Source organism: Hyaloscypha bicolor (assembly GCF_002865645.1).
Source record: "Hyaloscypha bicolor E unplaced genomic scaffold K444scaffold_17, whole genome shotgun sequence".
In the NCBI taxonomy this organism is placed as follows: domain Eukaryota; kingdom Fungi; phylum Ascomycota; class Leotiomycetes; order Helotiales; family Hyaloscyphaceae; genus Hyaloscypha; species Hyaloscypha bicolor.
This window is the reverse complement of record NW_020194519.1, coordinates 296299-313531: the sequence shown is the minus strand read 5'-3', so window position 1 is coordinate 313531 and position 17233 is coordinate 296299. Positions and strand designations below refer to the sequence as shown.

General features: G+C 46.6%; 8 protein-coding genes across 8 annotated transcripts; 3 read left to right on the top strand and 5 right to left on the bottom strand.

Annotated features, from left to right (window-relative positions):
• Positions 1 to 203: 203 nt before the first annotated feature.
• K444DRAFT_625345 (uncharacterized protein) lies at positions 204 to 2242 on the top strand (the record flags this gene model as incomplete). The annotated part of the gene is made up of 4 exons (XM_024882517.1): positions 204 to 385; positions 436 to 1257; positions 1309 to 1394; positions 1449 to 2242. The coding sequence occupies 4 exons, from the start codon at positions 204 to 206 to the stop codon at positions 2240 to 2242; spliced, it is 1884 nt and encodes a 627-aa protein (XP_024741588.1).
• Positions 2243 to 3742: 1500 nt separating this feature from the next.
• Positions 3743 to 6280, bottom strand: K444DRAFT_659938 (uncharacterized protein; the record flags this gene model as incomplete). Its single annotated transcript, XM_024886409.1, has 2 exons — positions 6274 to 6280; positions 3743 to 6223 (listed from the first exon to the last, which is right to left on the bottom strand). Exon 2 carries the CDS (start codon positions 5801 to 5803, stop codon positions 3743 to 3745), a length of 2061 nt encoding a protein of 686 aa, XP_024741587.1. The 5' UTR covers positions 5804 to 6223; positions 6274 to 6280.
• Positions 5953 to 6538, bottom strand: K444DRAFT_204067 (uncharacterized protein). The gene is made up of 2 exons (XM_024871022.1): positions 6274 to 6538; positions 5953 to 6223 (listed from the first exon to the last, which is right to left on the bottom strand). Exons 1-2 carry the CDS (start codon positions 6485 to 6487, stop codon positions 6102 to 6104), a joined length of 336 nt encoding a protein of 111 aa, XP_024741586.1. The 5' UTR covers positions 6488 to 6538; the 3' UTR covers positions 5953 to 6101.
• Positions 6539 to 8188: 1650 nt separating this feature from the next.
• K444DRAFT_519749 (uncharacterized protein) lies at positions 8189 to 8386 on the top strand (the record flags this gene model as incomplete). Its single annotated transcript, XM_024873985.1, has 1 exon — positions 8189 to 8386. The coding sequence occupies one exon, from the start codon at positions 8189 to 8191 to the stop codon at positions 8384 to 8386; it is 198 nt and encodes a 65-aa protein (XP_024741585.1).
• Positions 8387 to 8609: 223 nt separating this feature from the next.
• Positions 8610 to 9458, bottom strand: K444DRAFT_608373 (acyl-CoA N-acyltransferase). The gene has a single exon (XM_024879374.1). It carries the CDS (start codon positions 9345 to 9347, stop codon positions 8709 to 8711), a length of 639 nt encoding a protein of 212 aa, XP_024741584.1. The 5' UTR covers positions 9348 to 9458; the 3' UTR covers positions 8610 to 8708.
• A 395-nt stretch (positions 9459 to 9853) lies between these two features.
• K444DRAFT_705183 (uncharacterized protein) lies at positions 9854 to 10146 on the top strand (the record flags this gene model as incomplete). Its single annotated transcript, XM_024888103.1, has 1 exon — positions 9854 to 10146. A coding segment is annotated over one exon (230 nt), but the record flags the coding sequence as incomplete, so codon positions are not given.
• A 918-nt stretch (positions 10147 to 11064) lies between these two features.
• On the bottom strand, positions 11065 to 11797 carry K444DRAFT_520274 (kinase-like protein; the record flags this gene model as incomplete). Its single annotated transcript, XM_024874035.1, has 2 exons — positions 11065 to 11296; positions 11346 to 11797. 2 exons carry the CDS (start codon positions 11795 to 11797, stop codon positions 11065 to 11067), a joined length of 684 nt encoding a protein of 227 aa, XP_024741582.1.
• Positions 11798 to 15590: 3793 nt separating this feature from the next.
• Positions 15591 to 16963, bottom strand: K444DRAFT_608372 (high-affinity iron permease-like protein). Its single transcript, XM_024879373.1, has one exon. The coding sequence runs from the start codon at positions 16905 to 16907 to the stop codon at positions 15759 to 15761; it is 1149 nt and encodes a 382-aa protein (XP_024741581.1). The 5' UTR covers positions 16908 to 16963; the 3' UTR covers positions 15591 to 15758.
• Positions 16964 to 17233: the final 270 nt, after the last annotated feature.

Sequence of the window (17233 nt, the reverse complement as noted above, 5' to 3'; positions counted from 1 at the left end):
ACTGCAAGTTTATGTGAGTTGGGTACTAGTGCATTTAGCTCACACAGTTTATTCCAGCCCTTTTTAAAGTCTAGATGCCCAATTATTGGGTGTTTGAAGCTATCAAGTTTATTTCCCCCGCCTGACAACCACCTTCCTTGGAAGGTAGCCCACAATCGTTCTTTTCCTTCTGCACAGGCCATCGTGAAACGTCAGCCATCAAAATGAAATATCCATGGTCTGCTAGCCGCTCAAACTCAAGTGCCTCCTCTGATCCAGAGGCAGGAGGCACGCCCCTCGAAGATATGCCTCGTCGTTCCACCGAAACGCAACGGCGGAATGGCTTCCGCCAGTCAACCCATCCTGACCGCGGAGAACGAATCCTTGAGGACATTAGAAATGGACAGTAAGTGTTTAATCCAGTCCTTGTCGCACGTTAGAAACTGATCAAACCAGCTACACCTGTTCAATCTGCCTCGATCCCATCACCCCAGGCAACGCCTACGAATACAGCATTTGGCACTGCCCAGAATGCTACAACGTAAACCACTTCCGCTGCGCCAAATCTTGGGCTGAAGCTAGCAGCCGCAACGCCATCCTTTCCGCTCTTCTCGCCCTTGGAAAATGGAAATGCCCGAGCTGTGCCGTCGAGTGTCCAGAGCCGAAGGCGCGATGTTGGTGTCAGAAACATTCGTTCGGTCTTCTGGGTCCAATGTCGAGTGAAAGACCGAATGCGTGTCTTGATGCTTGCGATCGAGCTAGTGCTTGTCCACACGGGGAAAGGAAACCTTGTCTCAAGCTGTGCCATCCTGGACCTTGTAATGTTCCGTGCTCTCCCTCCTGCGCTGGCCATCCAGTCACCCCCCCGACTCCCACGGCATGGAATCAATTCTGGACTCGGGCTCGGCAACAATCGACGGGCTCATTCAGAGGCCTGATCTCCCTGTTTGTCATTTTGGTTATCGGTTATGCTTTGATGGCTATCTTGTTATACTTTCATATTGGCTGGTGGACGAAACCGTTCAAGTACCCTGAGATCACCAAGAGCGCCTTGTGCTATGAAAGGTTGGGTCTCGCGATAGCGGGGGTGTCGGTTGTTCTGCCTTCTACCTTCATTATTTTGTCTACGCTCTTCAAAGGAGCGGCGGACTTCTTCGTCAACACTCTGAACCTCAACTCACGAGAGACGAACCGCGACCTCAAGGGGGTTACCAAGAACTTCGGCGCAATCTTTCTGTTCTTTATCTGTGTTGGAATTTGGATTCTACCGGTCATTGGGTAAGTTTACACATATCTAAAGGGGATTTAAAGCAAGCTAACCGTGAGTAGGTTTGCGGGTGGTCCTGATATCGCCTGGTACAATCAGATGAAAAGTACTTGCAACGGCTTCAACACTAGGGTTGCAATGTATACCTGTGAGTATTGCTCTCACCCCTCCCCTGTTAAATATCTCACTAACGCCGTCCTAGCCGGAAAATTCGATGTCAAAAGCTTGTCCTCTAACATCCCAGCTTATGACATGTATCTTGGCTCCCACCTCAAGCCCGTTCTCAAGCCCGTTTTGGGACCAGGTGTAAAGAACATCGCCAAAGTCATAAACCACTTCGAATTCTACCAACGCCTCTCCATCTCACGCACTACCCCCACGTCCCCCGACGACGAATTCCAACACCTCGCAATCGACGTCGACATCCCAAACAACCTCTACCGGATCCTGAAGCTCAACACGTCCGACACAGAGAACGAGTACCTCGCCTACAACTACAAGGACTCAGCTACCGAACTGCCCACCTTCCACCCTGTCTCGGAAGCCTTAATCAGCGTTGGCAGTTTCACGGCAGTCAGTGCCACTCAAAAGCACATGTTCATCCCAGAACTCAACATCGGAATTGCAAACATGCATCAATTCGTCCACGACTATGACCAAGAACCCTTCGTGAAAATCTACCAGAACCTGTCTCCCTACTGGCGTACTTCCATCGCGGGCGGCCCTCCCACCCTCCTCCCAGCCGAGCAAGACTCATTCCGCAAAACTCTCAACGAGCCCTGGGATTCCAAGAACCCCGTCCCGCTAGATCATCAACTCATCATGCGCACGGCGTCCTTCGGACACGGCAGACAGAGACTGGATATGTGTGTCCAGGAAGATGGAGGTGAGGAAGGAGTCAGTGTTGGTGTGTACGAGGATCTGTGGGTCCCGTTTGCAATTATGGCGGCGTTTAAGCAGAGGATGTATGAGCAGAGTTTGGGGGCGGAGAGTTAATTAGAGGCGGGGAGGAAGAAGTCGGAGTAGAGTGGAGACGGTGGGGTTGTGTGTTTGTTTCTGCCTGCTGTTTTTGGTTCCCATCCCTGGTTTGAAATTCTTCCAGTTCTTGGTGGAGACTTTTGTGTGGTGATTTGGTGATTTGTAATATAGGACGTATTCCTTAGGGAGTTGGATAGGGGGAGAATTCGCTAAAGATCCCTGTCTTTTCTTGTTTCTCCTTTAATAAGCGAGAATTGCGGGTATTAAAGAGGAAAAAAGATTTGTGCAGTAGATTTATCTCTTATGCTAGACAATAAATGTAATATACACACCTTTACGTCGTTTAGACTAAATATAAGAGATCCCTTCTTCATTTGGCATTCAGAAGTTTGGTTTCTTTTTTTGTTGTTGGGGGAGGTTGGGAGCCATGTACGCGTAAGGCTTGCTAAGTGCGACAGCGCACCACGACCCCAACACTGACGGCAGACTGGCCTAACGTAAGCAAAACCCTTCCGGGGCACACGAGGTCCTAGTCTTTCTCTTTTAAAGGCCCCGCGTTATCCTTCTTAGGCCAACGATCGAAACCGAAGGTTCAGAACAAGCCAAATATCCTCCTAATTTCGATTACCGGCTGATTGTTATTCGAAAAAATATCTAACCTGGTAGAAAGGCTTCTAGACCTACGCCCGGAGATAATCGTGGCTAGGATAGAAGAGCCAGCAGGACGAAGTCTGGACGCCAAGAGTAGTTTTTAAGACCCCCAAGGGATGTGCCGAATAGCGTAATCTTAGCCTTGGCCTAGAGTTAACAGTTAGTGATACAACCAGTTCCCTTGTCAACGTGAGTGTTTATCTCTAAGAGGTCGTCCTGTTAAATACTATTGGATAGTGGGATTGAAGGAGCCGAGGAAAGCCTCAGCGTAACTCTGCTAACTTCGGCTGAAAGCGCTCGTGCTGGCTTTGGGAAGTTGGTCGAGGATCCGGGAATATGGGGCGAACAACTTGCGGGTGCTCTCTGGTGGGTGAGTGTTCCAAGTGAGACTCAACAAATTGAACGCTTCATGTTCGAGGAGGGCGCGTAGTTATAACATGCTACCAGAGGAAACGCGGGGTTTGCGCCACCGGATCGAGGTTCCATGACATCAGCGTCTGTCGGCTCCATTTTACTCCGTAAAGATTATTTGACCTCAGTTATTAGGCCCGGAAGAATTTCTTTCAAAGCTCCTGTGGCGCGGTAGCATCCCTCCTGTAGAGGTAAGACGAGGAAAGCGTAGCCCAGCCTTAAGGGAGCTAAAAGGGGCCTCCTTGGGGACTGTCCGGGCCCTAAAATGGCTCTTGTGTGCATGCTCAGGCCGTGGTCAAGAATGCTGACCCTCGGCTTAAGCCTACTAACCCACCACTCACGATAAAACAGCAGCAATCTCATGTCCAAAGACGGAAATGGAGAATACTCATATCTACATTTGGATGTGGAAATAGCTGTTGTAGGAAAAGTACCTGTAGCTAGACCTGCATAACCTCATATACTTCCAAAATCTCTGCGCTCCTCCTGTTTCTTGATTAGCTGCTTCCTCAAGCCGCACATCTCGGTAGCACAATACTCATTTTCTAGCATTTCCAGAACCTCGAGCGCGCTCATCTCCGGATGCCACCGATCCGCTGAAACAACAGCACCAACATCCGCTCCAGCGTCCAAAAACAGTCTCACAATCTCAGCCCAACGAGTGGTACCTTGTGGGTCAATGTCAAGGTGCGCGATCCAGCCTCGACGGTGGCCGCGACGGAGGTGCTGGAGAAGGGCAACCCAGGGGGTGTTCTGGGCTCCGGCAGGGATGAAATCGGTGTAAGTGTGGTTTGGACCGGGGTTATGGCGGGAAGGAATTTGAAGGAGAGCGCGAATGAAGGAGAGAGAGGATAGTGGGTAGATGCTGTTTTGGCGGGAGCAGATGTACTCGGTTGCGTAGGAGAGGAGGGGTGTTCCTTCTCTTGTGTCTTCTTCTTCCTCTTCTCCGCCTTGTTCGTCCTCATCTTCCTCATCTTCGTCCTGCTCTCCTTGCTCTCCTTTCCCAGCTTTATCTCTCTCCTCCACCTCTTGATCGATCACCTCGTTCTCCTTGATTTCTCCTCCTTCTTTCGATGTTAGTTCGAGGGAAGCTGAAATGTCCCCCAAGACCAAGCCCTCCAACTCTTCCGGTACGTAATTGGCAATTCCAAACTTCGCAACAAGGTATAAATAAGGCTCACGTATTGGAGGCGCCTTCGTCCGTACATCGTAGCTATTAAACACGTGCTTCGCCCAATGGTCAGTGGGGTCTCCAAGTCTTGGAATCCAGTACCACCCAATGGCCTCGTCCAGCTCATTCAGAAACTGCCGTTGCAGAAGGGTTTGGCTAGGTTGGACATTCCTCGCATGTGTCATACACACGGTAATCTGTGGCCACCTGTCATTGAGCCATCGCCGACGCCATGGCCTCTCGACAGGCATCTTAAAAGCCATTATTCCGGCCCTTAGGAGCCGAAGGTGAGGATCAAAAGTACCCGAAGATTTGCTGATGAGGAGCTCGCGCACCCCGTCACCGTCCATGAGCCAGTCACGTACGGTTCGGTGGATGTAAGTGACTTTGTGTCCAGCCACTCTGCGAGTGGAGCCGGATGAATTCTCTTCATCTTGAGTCTCGATGCTAGTAGTTCGCTCGTTTGCCCCTTGGCGTTGAGGGAAAATACCAAGAAGGCCCCTGAACCGGTCTTCGATTCGAGTGCATGTATTCTCACACCTGCCCTGAACCTCCTCGTCGCTTGCCTGCTGCACCTCATTGTCAGATATCGCAAGTGAATCATCGTCGGAATCTAGGGCGAGTGCAATCTCCCAGACATTCAGAAAGTTAGCAGTTTCGTCGTTGATGAAACTTGCAGCAGTCTCTCTGGCGGTGATTAGCCGGAACATGTTGGCCGTCTCAGATTTTTCAACGGCGTCCTGCTCGAAGAAGAGGAGCTTTTCAAAGAGGTCTTCCAGCTCCGTTGGCTGCTCTTCAACAATGGCTTGCAGGTCATGGAAACCGAGGCTTGGCTGGAAATCTTTCAGTAACTTGCTGACTGTAAGCCTAGTCCAGAGGAAGACTCCGTCTGCCCGTTGAACAGTCTCGTCGAAGAGGGTGTCCTTGAATTCCGAATTTTCCTTTAGACAACCTCCGATCTTAGAATCAGCGCTAAGCGTATCAGAGACATAGCCATACATGTCCTGATAAGTCAGCTCCTGCAATTTGAGGTTAGGAACGGATGGCTGGAAGGAGCGTTCGAAAACGGCCCAGGGACGCGAAGAAAGGCACATCTTGACTCTGCCGCCATGCGGTCCTTTTCCCAAACTCTGAAAGAACTGAACGAGCACAAGGTGATTCCCGTCGAACTCGTCGAGGCCGTCAATAAATAGGCAGATCTTAGAGCTCTCTACCGCCGCGTCCACGAAGGAGCGGAATGCACGCATGAGTTCCGATGAGTCCCACTCGAGAGACAGCCCGATCCTTTCCCTCGTCGTCAATATTTGCATCTTCTGCCATAGATCAGGGAAAGTCTTCGGCATCATCGCCTTATTGTCAGAGAGAAGCTGGTGGAGGAGAGATCTGAGTAAGCCCGCCTGAGATCGCTGTTCTTTAGACCCACTCGTCCAGAAGAAGAAGCCCGCTTTGGAGATGGGGAGATCACCAGCCCATGATTTCAAACAAGTATTTGTCCTGGAGTGTCCGAACAGGAATCGAAAAAGAGTTGACTTTCCTGAGCCTGGTTTGCCGCTGATCCAGTATATAGGACCCAGGTCATCTATTGTTAGCCAGGTCGCAAAATGGTGCTTGATTTCTCTGCCGGTTTCGGGCTCGAAGATCCATTTAGCTGGTCAACTTTCTCCGTGACTGGCAGCACGCTTTGGTTCCTGGTGTTCTTGCCATTTTTCTCTGTTGCACTTGTAGCCCGGAGACGAGTGAGCTTCTGAAGTGGCAGTTGTCCGGAACTATTCAAGACTCAGACATGTATTAATCACTAAATCCGATAGCTACTCACGGGAAAGTAAGGGACCACAGATCCTGCAGACTTTGGATTCGCTCGCCGAGAGCCTCGACCGCTGCGGCTGGCCAGGCGATGCGCAAATCCGCACGGGGGCCATTGGACATCTCATATGCTTGCACTCGATGAAGCCGAACCAAAACATGCTGACCAAGCTTGACGCAGGTGCGGGGGAGAAAAACTGCATTGCCGTCTTGATTGATTTCAGCATAGAGTCGCTCTACCGTGACCGCAAGGTTAGTGGAGAGCTGGGAGATGTCGCAATTTCCATATGGGTGGTTGTTGTGGATTGCAACAGCAGCATTGTACAGCTCAGGCTCGGCAAAAATACCTGAGGCATCGATACCGGTATCGATAGTATTAGGTATTTTTCAGGTATCGTAAGAATCGATACGTATCGATACCTTATCGATTCTTACCCTAAAAATTATCTCTTTATTTTATTATTTTATTTATATAAGAATATATTCATATATAATTCCTTTAATTTCTAGTGTTTCTATTAAAAAATTTATTTACTATTATTAATAAAATTTAATAATATCTTAAATTTAAAATACCTCTCGTATTCGGAGAATTAAGCCCCGTATTCGTATTTCTTATCAAGGCACTAAATATATAAGTGAGCCTCACGAAAATCTCAAAAGCTCATTTTTACTTAAAATGGCCGCATTGAGATTAGTTCTAGCCTAAAGTATAAGATAAGTAGCTAGATAGAAAGCCTAAATTAAGGAGAATATTTGCGCTACCAAAAATTTTCTTATAAGGGAAGTAGTTCGAAAGTTAATTGTGATTAAAGGGGAAAATTAGGTTCAGGGAATCGATACTACTATCGATACTATCGATACCTTACGATTCTGGCATCGATACCTATCGATACCGGAAATTTAGGTATTTTTGCCGAGCCTGGTACAGCTCTACCATGGAATCAAGGAAGTTCACCGTCATCTCAGCAACCACACCGGCCGACAATCCAGTCGCCATCCTTAAATTTAGATGGGACTAATTTCAATTGTGTTTTCTATTCTATTCAGGTTTCTATAGACTGCCCACCACGTTGCACGGCGGTGGCGCAATTGAGTTTGTCTGGACCAAACTGCTTCGGAGACTTTAGGAAGCGAAGTACTGTTCCAGGAAAAGCTGGGGAATGCTCTGTTCTTATAGCCAGAATTTGTGGGGCTGTGCAGCTGGCATGCATGGCACGCGCCGCGCCCCTATTTGTGTGAGTCAGATGCAATCCCTGATCCCTAAGAAAACTCTCGCTTAATCGTGAGTGTACTTTACAATATTTGAAATGTTTTGAAAGAACTGTAGGGCAGGTAAGTAATCAAGTGGGGAGGGGGAAAAATTGGGCCAAAAGAGCATCGAATGGGTTCTTATATTCATATATGGAGGCCTTTCTCTTGGAATAAGGTTAAAGTGTTGAAGTGATAACACGGCACAATAACATTCTCTTATGATAATAGATATAAAAGGAGTCTGCCCCTGCCAACCCCTGTACCCCCTCCCTGTTCTGCTCCCTTCCCATTCCTAAAACATGGGTATATGCTCAAAGCGGTAATTTTTGATCTCGACTCTTTTTTAGATGCATAAGCACCCTCTCTGGGCAGACCCTAGAACAGGTGCTTATGTATTTGAGAATTTGATTCCCTTCTAGCCCCTTTCCCCGCACAATTTTATTGTAAAGTAAGGCTTTCTTTTCAGCTATTCTTTAGCCCCTGGCACGCGCATAAAAGGTGGGCAAGAAGCACGTCCCTCTCTTGCCCCTTGTAATCGCTTAAAAAGTATATCCTCAAGGCACGCTCGTGCACTCAAGGTATGCGCATATACTCCGTACGCTGTCGCGTGCCCCTAGCCTATTAAGGTCCTAGTATTAGTAGAGATAAGCTTTAGAACTCCCAGAATTAGCACGATGTCTAGTTCCCTAGCAATTCAAACATTCTCGGACGCTCAAGCCTCGATCCTGGACTTCTTGTTCCCAGGCTTCACCGGTATGTCTGCCGCTGTCCAAGGGTATCTCACCATTGACTTAAACGTCTATGTTCCTCTGTTGTGTTTCTTTGGGTTAATTGCGTTCGGTTGCGGACGTATTTGCCAGGCTCTATTTTAAGCCCCAATCGCCCGAGACCGTCGCTCCCAACCTCCATACTGCCGCGCTCAGCCGGCTCTAATCTCTAGGGCTCAGGAGTATTTCTGGATTTTGAGCATACGAATAGACGACTACAGTCCTTGGAACTTCTGCAAATGGTTCCTCAAAATAGAAAGGGCGTGAGACGGAGCGTGCCTTGGCGCTCTGCAATAAAGGGACTGATATATGGGTCAGACACTGGTTTTCCGAGAATTGAAGTCAATTGCTTAGAAAAATATCAGGATAGGTTGGAGCGAAGTGTCTACTAATCTAACTGTTTCAACTGCCCGTTCAACGTGAGTTCTTACGACCGTTTCTCACCTTTTTGAGCAGTAATGGGCCTCAGCATGAACACCTCCACAAACTCCTTCTCCCCCAAAACCTCCTTCTCAAAATTCACTACCAATCTATCCACCTCCCGAAATCCATATCGTTCATAGATGGGCTTTCCATGCGGACTCGCCTCCAAATATGTCTCCGTTCCCTCCTCATCCGCTTTCTCAAGACCCCACCTGATCAGCTGTCCCCCAGCTCCTTTCCCCTGATACTCCGGCCTCGTAGCAATAACCTCCAAATACCAGTGCTTCCGCCCTTTCATCCGCTCTGCATGCTGCTCAAGAAGATTTCCAAAGAAGAGGTTGGCAATCTTTATATCTGAACCTTGAGGCCATTCCGGTAAATTGGTTGTTACAGGGGCTGATGGATTGTTCCATTTGGCGTATGATACGATTTTTTGATTGGGAGATGAGGAGTCATATACACAGACGAAGCTTGAACAAGTGCCTTGCATTTCTTCAATCACGCTGTCGTACCACCATTTGAATGAAGCGGGGCCACGAGGGAAGATAACTAGAGAGGCGGCGTCGAGTGAAAATGCTGAGAAGTAAATTTCTGTTAGGGCTGAGGCGTCCGCTGCTGTCGCCCGGCGTAAGATGAGAGGCATGCCGACAGAGCTGTTTTCTGGTGAGAATATTGATGTGATAGGCGAAAACAGCAAGTAAGAATTAGTCGTGGATTTATGTCTTCCTAAGAAGCCCCAGGAGTTGGCGTTACGGATATCTCTAAAGGGTATCTTTACGAGTCTTCATCCCACCTATGGCACAGCCAGGCAGCTGGATTTTTGGCGATTTGTCAGCAACACCTACTGATCGACTTAGGTAAGTCTTTGGCGAGCGAGTCATATCATTCGAGTTCTAAGGCCTCACTGCTATAGAGGCAATCATCATCAGCATTGTAGCCGTTACGATGTATAAAGTTACATAAGGTTACAGCGCGGATCGGTACCTGGAATTAGAGCGACTAATGATCCCGCACATGCTATATATAACATATGGATAGATGCGACGCTCTTTTCGTCTAGATAGGAGCGAACCTGCTTATAATCTTGTCAGAGATTCAAGTATATTGCCATGTGGTTGAACTGAGTCGAATTAATTCGCAAGATGACTTCTCCCTTAAACTACCAAAAATGGAGGAACGTTCCAGCCTTCACTATTGATACAAGTAATAGTTGTCGTCTATTCCCGATTCCCTGGTTGAACTGCCTTTCCTCTACCACTTCCATCTGCACGGGTTACAACCCTTACTGGACGAATCACACCCATTATAGACCCGGTCTCGTCGAAGTTGTTAAGTTCGCAGTCCAAAACACTGCTCTTTGCCCTCACATTTTCCATTAGTCAAAATCACGCGCCAATTAGCTCGGGATCTTCGCACAAGGCCCTTTGAAAATCGTAAGCGCGAATTTATATTATAAGTTAAAGAGCTAGTTTTAAAAGAAGAATATATATACAGAGCTACTGAAAAAAAGGTAATAAAAAGAGTTAAATAAATAAGAAGAAAAAGCTTTGTAAGTGTGACGGCTGGTGTCACATGGTTGGTTTCAGCCAAAGGGGTTGGTTTCAGCTAAGGTTCCAAGCTATGGTTCAAACCAAGCTCGCTTCCAAAGCTCGGCGTTTCAGTGGTTTTGGCCATACCTACTTATCCACTGCCACACCTCACTCCTTCTCTCCTTAGCTTTAGATTCTGTAGGACATTGGAATTATAGATCTTTGAGCATCGTTCCATTGCTTTGTTCCTGCCATCACAGTAAGCTTATAAATAGAAAAATAGAAAAATAGAAAAATAGAAAAATAGAAAAATAGAAAAATAGAAAAATAGAAAAATAGAAAAATAGAAAAATAGAAAAATGAAAAAATGAATTTTTTTTTATATTATTTGCTTTTATTTAAAAGTTATAAATAAATAATTCAAATTATATAACTTTTATAAATAAAATTAAACTTATTTTAAGCTTTAGAACTTAGTTTAAAATTATAAGTAATATATAAATATAAGTTTTTTTTAAAATAAATTTTTATATATAAGCTTTATAAATAAAGATAAAGCTTAAGAAAATGTTATAAATATAAGTAAGGTTTAAAAGAATAAATTTGTAAAGAAAGAGCTTAATAATATTTTATATATATATAATGAAAAGTATATTATTAATATAATGAAAAGTTATAATATTTTATTTCAATAGCACTACTGCAGATAGAATCGACGAAAGCCATGCAACTTTATTTATCCTCTTGCATCTCTTAACTTCCGGATTATCTGAAAGTAACAAGAGGTCCAATTTCTAGGTCTAAACCCACCGTTTCTCTCTTTCCTCAATACTACGAATACCACCTAGACAAAGGATTGCGGCTGGGGTCTGATCCCAGATCATAGGCCGTGCCCTTTTTGCTAGAAATACGACTTCGACCTCCCCCACTGGGTGTTATCCAGTGACTTTTGCAATACCGATTGCATTGATGTTTCTGAAAGAAAGATTTCATACCTTCCTTTCCTAAATCTCCTGGTCCCAAATTCCCTTTTTTAGTCAAGACAATAGGATCTGTCAAGACGCTACATATAATTAGCCAACTGTGCTCTTAGTTTTAAAACAGAGACTTACAATTCATCTCGATATGCGCCACCCTGCAAATCGCAAAGCACGTACTCCCCATCCGATTCATGATATGAGAAGTGACTCAGGGCCTGCATTGCATCGCCCGATTCATCACAATCTGTATTCACCCATCCACTGTTGCTGTTGAACTTCTCGAACATATCGATGTACGGCTCAACTAGAGCTTTAGCACCTGTATTCCCACTTGTCGCTATAACTGGCCTAGAAACTCTCACGAGCCTGTCGCCGCCGAGAATTTTGGCTTTATTAAATGCCTTGGCGATCTTCTCCGTGACCCCAATGATGATCATTTCTTCATTGAAGTAATACTCTTCGTAGACGCAACCTTCCTTGAATTGTTTGATGATGGCGGTCTCCCCGCGACGAAACCCGTCCAGGTATTTGGCTTTCCAACAGAGTTTAAAGGTTCCTTCGGCGAAGGGGTACTCACCCAACATTCTGCATCCCCCTCCCCCAATAAGTCTTATGTGGGTCATGCTGACAAGTGAGGGTTGTGAAGTTTAATGTAGGACGGGGGTTGAAGATCGTGTCCAATGTTCTCCCTGTAAATTTGCGTCGATGTTGATGCTTCTGAAGTCTTGAGTTTAAAAAGGATGTGTCTGTTCTTGAATTTCAGATGAGGAACGGAGGAAAAAGTAGGGCTTATATATTTGAGCGTGTTTACTTCCATAGCTGAGTGATTTATGGAAAACTGGCACTGGTTTAGAAGATCACTGCCATGAATAACATCCAAGAGAGAAGTGCGTGCGGATGAGGAGGACACGATCAGTTGAAATATCATGGAAAGTATTCCTGGAAACCAGGAGCTACGGTGAATGAATCAAGGCTGAATCGGGCAGAAGATCGATGTAACATATTCACTCTCCAAGAATCTCTTCGAGTTAAGTTTCAAAAACTTCGCCTCCTCGCCATATGAGAAATCATGCCTACCGTGCTCAGCTGGTAGAAGTTGATGCAGCAATCAAGAGAGAATGACCGAAGATAAACCAGGGGCTCTTTTATAGCATTTCAATAAGCATGTCTAATGTAGTTTTGCGAGTTTCAAACGTTTTGTTTATGTCTGTCAAGAATATGACTTCATTTTACCTGGCTTGCATTGAATCCACTTTTTCTGCAGTGCACAATATTTTCATGGGTCCAGTTTTCCCGGAATTCGTTGAGAGAGATTTTGTACCTTTCGTTCCTCTCCTGGTTACCCCTACTCAGGTTACTGAAGATGGACTGGAACTATTTTCCAAGCTTGCTCTCAACCACGATGGCATGCTCAATTATCTTTCGTCACGGTTCTGTAGACTGACTAGGGGCACCAGATATCTCTGCGTCATTAACTGGTTGTATTATTTGCCAATGTCGGAGAATTGAAATGGTGATGTTTTATGCATATGATGTTTGGCATTATTTCATCCATTTCTTCATTTTTAAGAACTCCTCAAGACAGCTCATGTGCAAAGTTTCACATGTCAAATCCTACGGTATATTTGTTAATTTCTATGGTTCTCTCCCATCACTGCCTTACTCCTTCTCTTCATCAACGGCACCATACCGTTGAGCATATCAATCCAAAACCCTCTCATCAATAAATGTGAATCCGTTGAAATTGACTTGCATGCCAAGCGCAGCAGGAGTCGATGTAAGACCAGTCAGCCGCTCTGTTAGTCAGAGAAGGCGCATAGCCAAGAACGATGTGGTCAGGATCAAACCGAGGGGAACCCCATTCAGCTTTCGCCAGCGGGCGGGTTGAACGGTGGATTGGCGGTCTTTTCAGCAAGAGCATCCCAATTGATACCAGAAAAGAAAGCATGTCGTTTCAAGTCTCCCGCGCCATCAGTTGCTCCAAGTCGGTCCTTGGGATTGCGATTTAACGGCCCTTTGACAAGGTTTATCCAATCGGTACTGACAAGCCAAAAGAGGTGCCTCCACAAAAAGATCTCATTTACAGCAAAAGGGGCTGAGCTAGCCGCAATTATAAAGCCGAGAAAGTAGTCATTGCACGTGATATCAATTTGGTAAGTTCATTCCACTACATGCAGTTGATCATCGATGTATGTAAACACAAAGGTTCTCCAAAGGGTTTTCGCCAGCTCACGTGTGATTCACAGAATGCAAACAACACTGTTCCATCGCACTTCCCTGCTTCCTGACATATTCGGCGATGAGACCCTTGTGCGTTCCAACCAGCGAGAGAAACCGTTCAAGCAGAGATCAGAAAGATGGTAGGATCAAAAATCAATTCATGACTAAGTGGAAGCTGAATTGACTTGCTATAATCCAGACGAGCCCCGGAAGGTGGCCTGTGAAGGAGATCATGTGAAGATAGCGCAATGGAAGGAACAACCTCAAAAGCATAAGACGTCGACAGCTATGGAATTTCAAGGACGACCTAAAGCTCAAACAATTGTATCTCAGAATTACGACTTGCTGGAGACTTTGAAAGCCGATAGAAAACAAGATCTCCCGAGGTTGACGTCAGTCGACGTTGGCTCATCCGTTCCAACACCTCAACTTGGGTTCGTTAAACAACAAAACTTTCTCAAATTTCCTTCGGGAAGGCAATACCGAGTCCCCGATGATCGGAGGCTGCCCCTCGCATATTTTGCATCTGATAAGATGGGATCAGATAAGATTACGTGAATCCTTGTCAAATCCTACGCCTCCTACCCCCGCCACGAAAATGTTTTGAAACATCGGGCGTTTGTCAAAGCACACCATTTGCGCCCAAATCGCGCAAAGGTTTCTGATAGGCTTCGAGGAGGCGGGATAGTTGCGCGAAAAAGTACAGGGGCAGGATCTGATAAGATTAGTGGGGTTCCATCGGGCTGCTGCCGGGAAAGAGGGCTTACAAAGAAAGATGTCAACGGAGATCACACGACTTGTGGACTGATCTACAGCTTGGCGGGTTTGCTTCTCTGGGCGGTCGTCGGAAAAAGCAAGACAAGCACTTTGATGTGTTGGGGATCATTGGTTAGAAGTGCAGCTTGGCGGCAGTACGTGGCGAGACCCACTTTGGCCCCATTTCTTGAGCTGTGGGTATCTTTCTAGATGATGTTGGGCGGAAAATCTGATATACCCTGCTGTGTTATCAGTAAATCTGACATACCCTCCACCCGCCGCATTAAGCTGACCAATTAGTCAATGGGAACTCCAAAGCCATTAACGTCCCTATTAACTTCGCTATTGACGTCGCTATCGCTGTCGCCATCGCCCCCCTAAAGTACCCTGAATACCCTCAACTCTGCAACTTTTTAGCGAGGTCATCGCGATTTTAATTTAATTACGATCTATATATATTATAGACTTTATATACTTCTATCTATTACTCATTTATTTCATTTTCACGATTTAAATATACTGCTAGTGAGGTTTTTATTAAATTTCTATAGATTTTAAGGATTGGGAATAGCTATAGAGGTTGCAGCTATAAGTATTGCCTGGCAGCGAGGGAAGCACTATAACTATAGGGCCTTGCAGGCTTTCCGGGGCCCAAATATAGCGTACAGGCCCTATGAATATTGCTAAACTTACTCTTCCTACAGGCTGTGGAGCCTGTAAGGTTCATCGTATTAATTAATTGGCCAGCTTAATGCGGCGGGTGGAGAAGGTATGTCAGATTTACTGATAACACAGCAGGGTATATCAGATTTTCCGCCCTAGATGTTGTCTGTCTCAAGGCTTTTTTGCTTTTTACTATAAGGAGCGTCTTTGCCGAGACCGACTTGGCGAAATATAAGCTTTCACCTGAGCCGAATGACACGTCGAAAGCGGAAAGGAGGAATTTCAATTGGTGCTCAAGAAGCCAAGAAATAATAAGAAAAGACTAAATTATGGAGAAACTCCATACGCGGGCGAATAAATTGGGCGGCTGGAAACTTTGATGTGCCTGGGATGGTTGTTAGGAGAAACTCTTTCCCGAGGCTGTGGTGTGAAAAGTGAAAACTCTTTCCTGCGAATGGGGAAGGTTTTGCAAGGGTAGTTCGCATGGAGCGGGGTCCGTGTAGGTTATCAGATCCGCTCTTAGCGATGGGCGGGTGTGTCGGATCAACAGGCTAGGTGGCTGGTCGTCCTGGTTGGCGGCCGTCGATAGCCCCAAACCAGCATCACACCACAATCCACATTAATATTGAGGGATTAATTACTTCGTTCGCCAGGGAGCCCCGCCGTCTGGGTGGCCGATTCGAGGCACACTACGTTCTGAAATCTTCTTGGCATCCTTTTCTGTCAAATTGACAAAAGTCGGAGAGATCAACGGATCGGTGTTGAAACTGCTATCTGATTTCATCAAATTAAGAATTCAATATGCTAGAACCTCTTAACGCCAATTTCCCCACCTGTACCACCTTGTAAGAAAGATCAAATCAACCTCTTCACTATTCCTATCGGCCTCACATCATTGGGAGCCAGCTACTTTGCTAGCTGTCGGTTGTCCTCCGACAACGAACCGTCAGAATCATGGAAAACTCCACCAGCCAAGTGAGCTTGACCTTGGCGAACAATTCCAGCTCGTTCCTCCGCCGATATTGCTTGCTTCTTCTTCGCCCAACCTTTGAGCCCAGGAACCTTCGCTAATGTTGCCAGGGTCTGGGTTTTCAGCGGTAGTGAACCAGTGCGCTCCTCATACAATAGGCATGACACTGCAACCATGATACCAATCCAGTAAACATTGTAAGAAATGACAGAGCCATAGGTGGCCGAGTTTTGCCAGCCTAGAAGGGCATAGAAGACGTCCCACCCGTGGTCGGTTTGCGGACTGCAGCAGTTGACATGCCAGACACTCTGCGTGATGTCGTATGAGCCTGGCCCGGATCCTTGCTCTGCCACGTCACTGCCGACTTTCTGAGCGAAGGTGTGGAATTGCAAGCTCCAAATAGCCTTTGAGAACATGCCCGCTGCAATGAGGTACAGAACGCTGGTGGAGGCGATGAGGAATAGTTGGATGGACAGGACGTTTCCGCCCCGGTAGATGAGGTACCCAATCAGCAAACCGGCCAGTAAGCCAGTTATGACTGGCAGCGGAAATTCTGTAGCTGGCAAGCCGAGAGATACTCCTCCAACGAACACTACTGCTTCGACTCCTTCCCGCATTGTCGTGATGAACGGAAGTATGAACAGAGCATTCCTTTTCCCCCAAGCACCGAGCCAGGATTTGGCATTATGGTGCTTCGCCTTGTCGACAAGAGCGTGTGCAATCTTGAGCCTCCACTTCTCCTTCATTTTATTGACCCTCAGAAGCGCAAGACCCATGACTGTGATGATGACTGTGGCAATGAGGTAGAATATGCCCTCCCAGAGATCCTCTGATTTTGACCAGATGTCTTTGCCGACGCCGTAGAAGACTCCAATGAACGCACCACCGATAACCAGGCAGACGAAAACTCCTGATAATGACCCAAACCATACTTGTCGTACCAGTCGTTTGTAGATCTTTTGGTCTTGGTCTGGTTGGCCGAGGCATTGCTTCAGGAAAGATAGAAGCACGGAAACAATGATGACTGCCTCGAGAACCTCTCGAAAAACAATAAAGAACACCGACGGAGCAAATACGTTTGGCATGGCGACGGTTCGCAGAAGGAGTAGAATGTGGTAGTTGAGTTTAACGGGGGGGACAGTCGACGCAGATGGTATAAAAGGTTCCTCCTCCCTTGAGGAGCCGACAACACGACTGAGGTGGGTACCGCAGCGCTGTTCCGGCCTAGCCTGACGCTTCAGGAGGGAACTCCTTGGCCCTCTTGGCCCTGCATCTAACCCTGCTGATTTGACCCTAGCTCCCCACTCGGGAAAGATCTGATAACAAACGAGTCCCACTCACATCCCTGACACGCGCTCACTAGCACTGAAGTAATCCAATCGACCCTTGTACCGACATCGGCGACCACTTA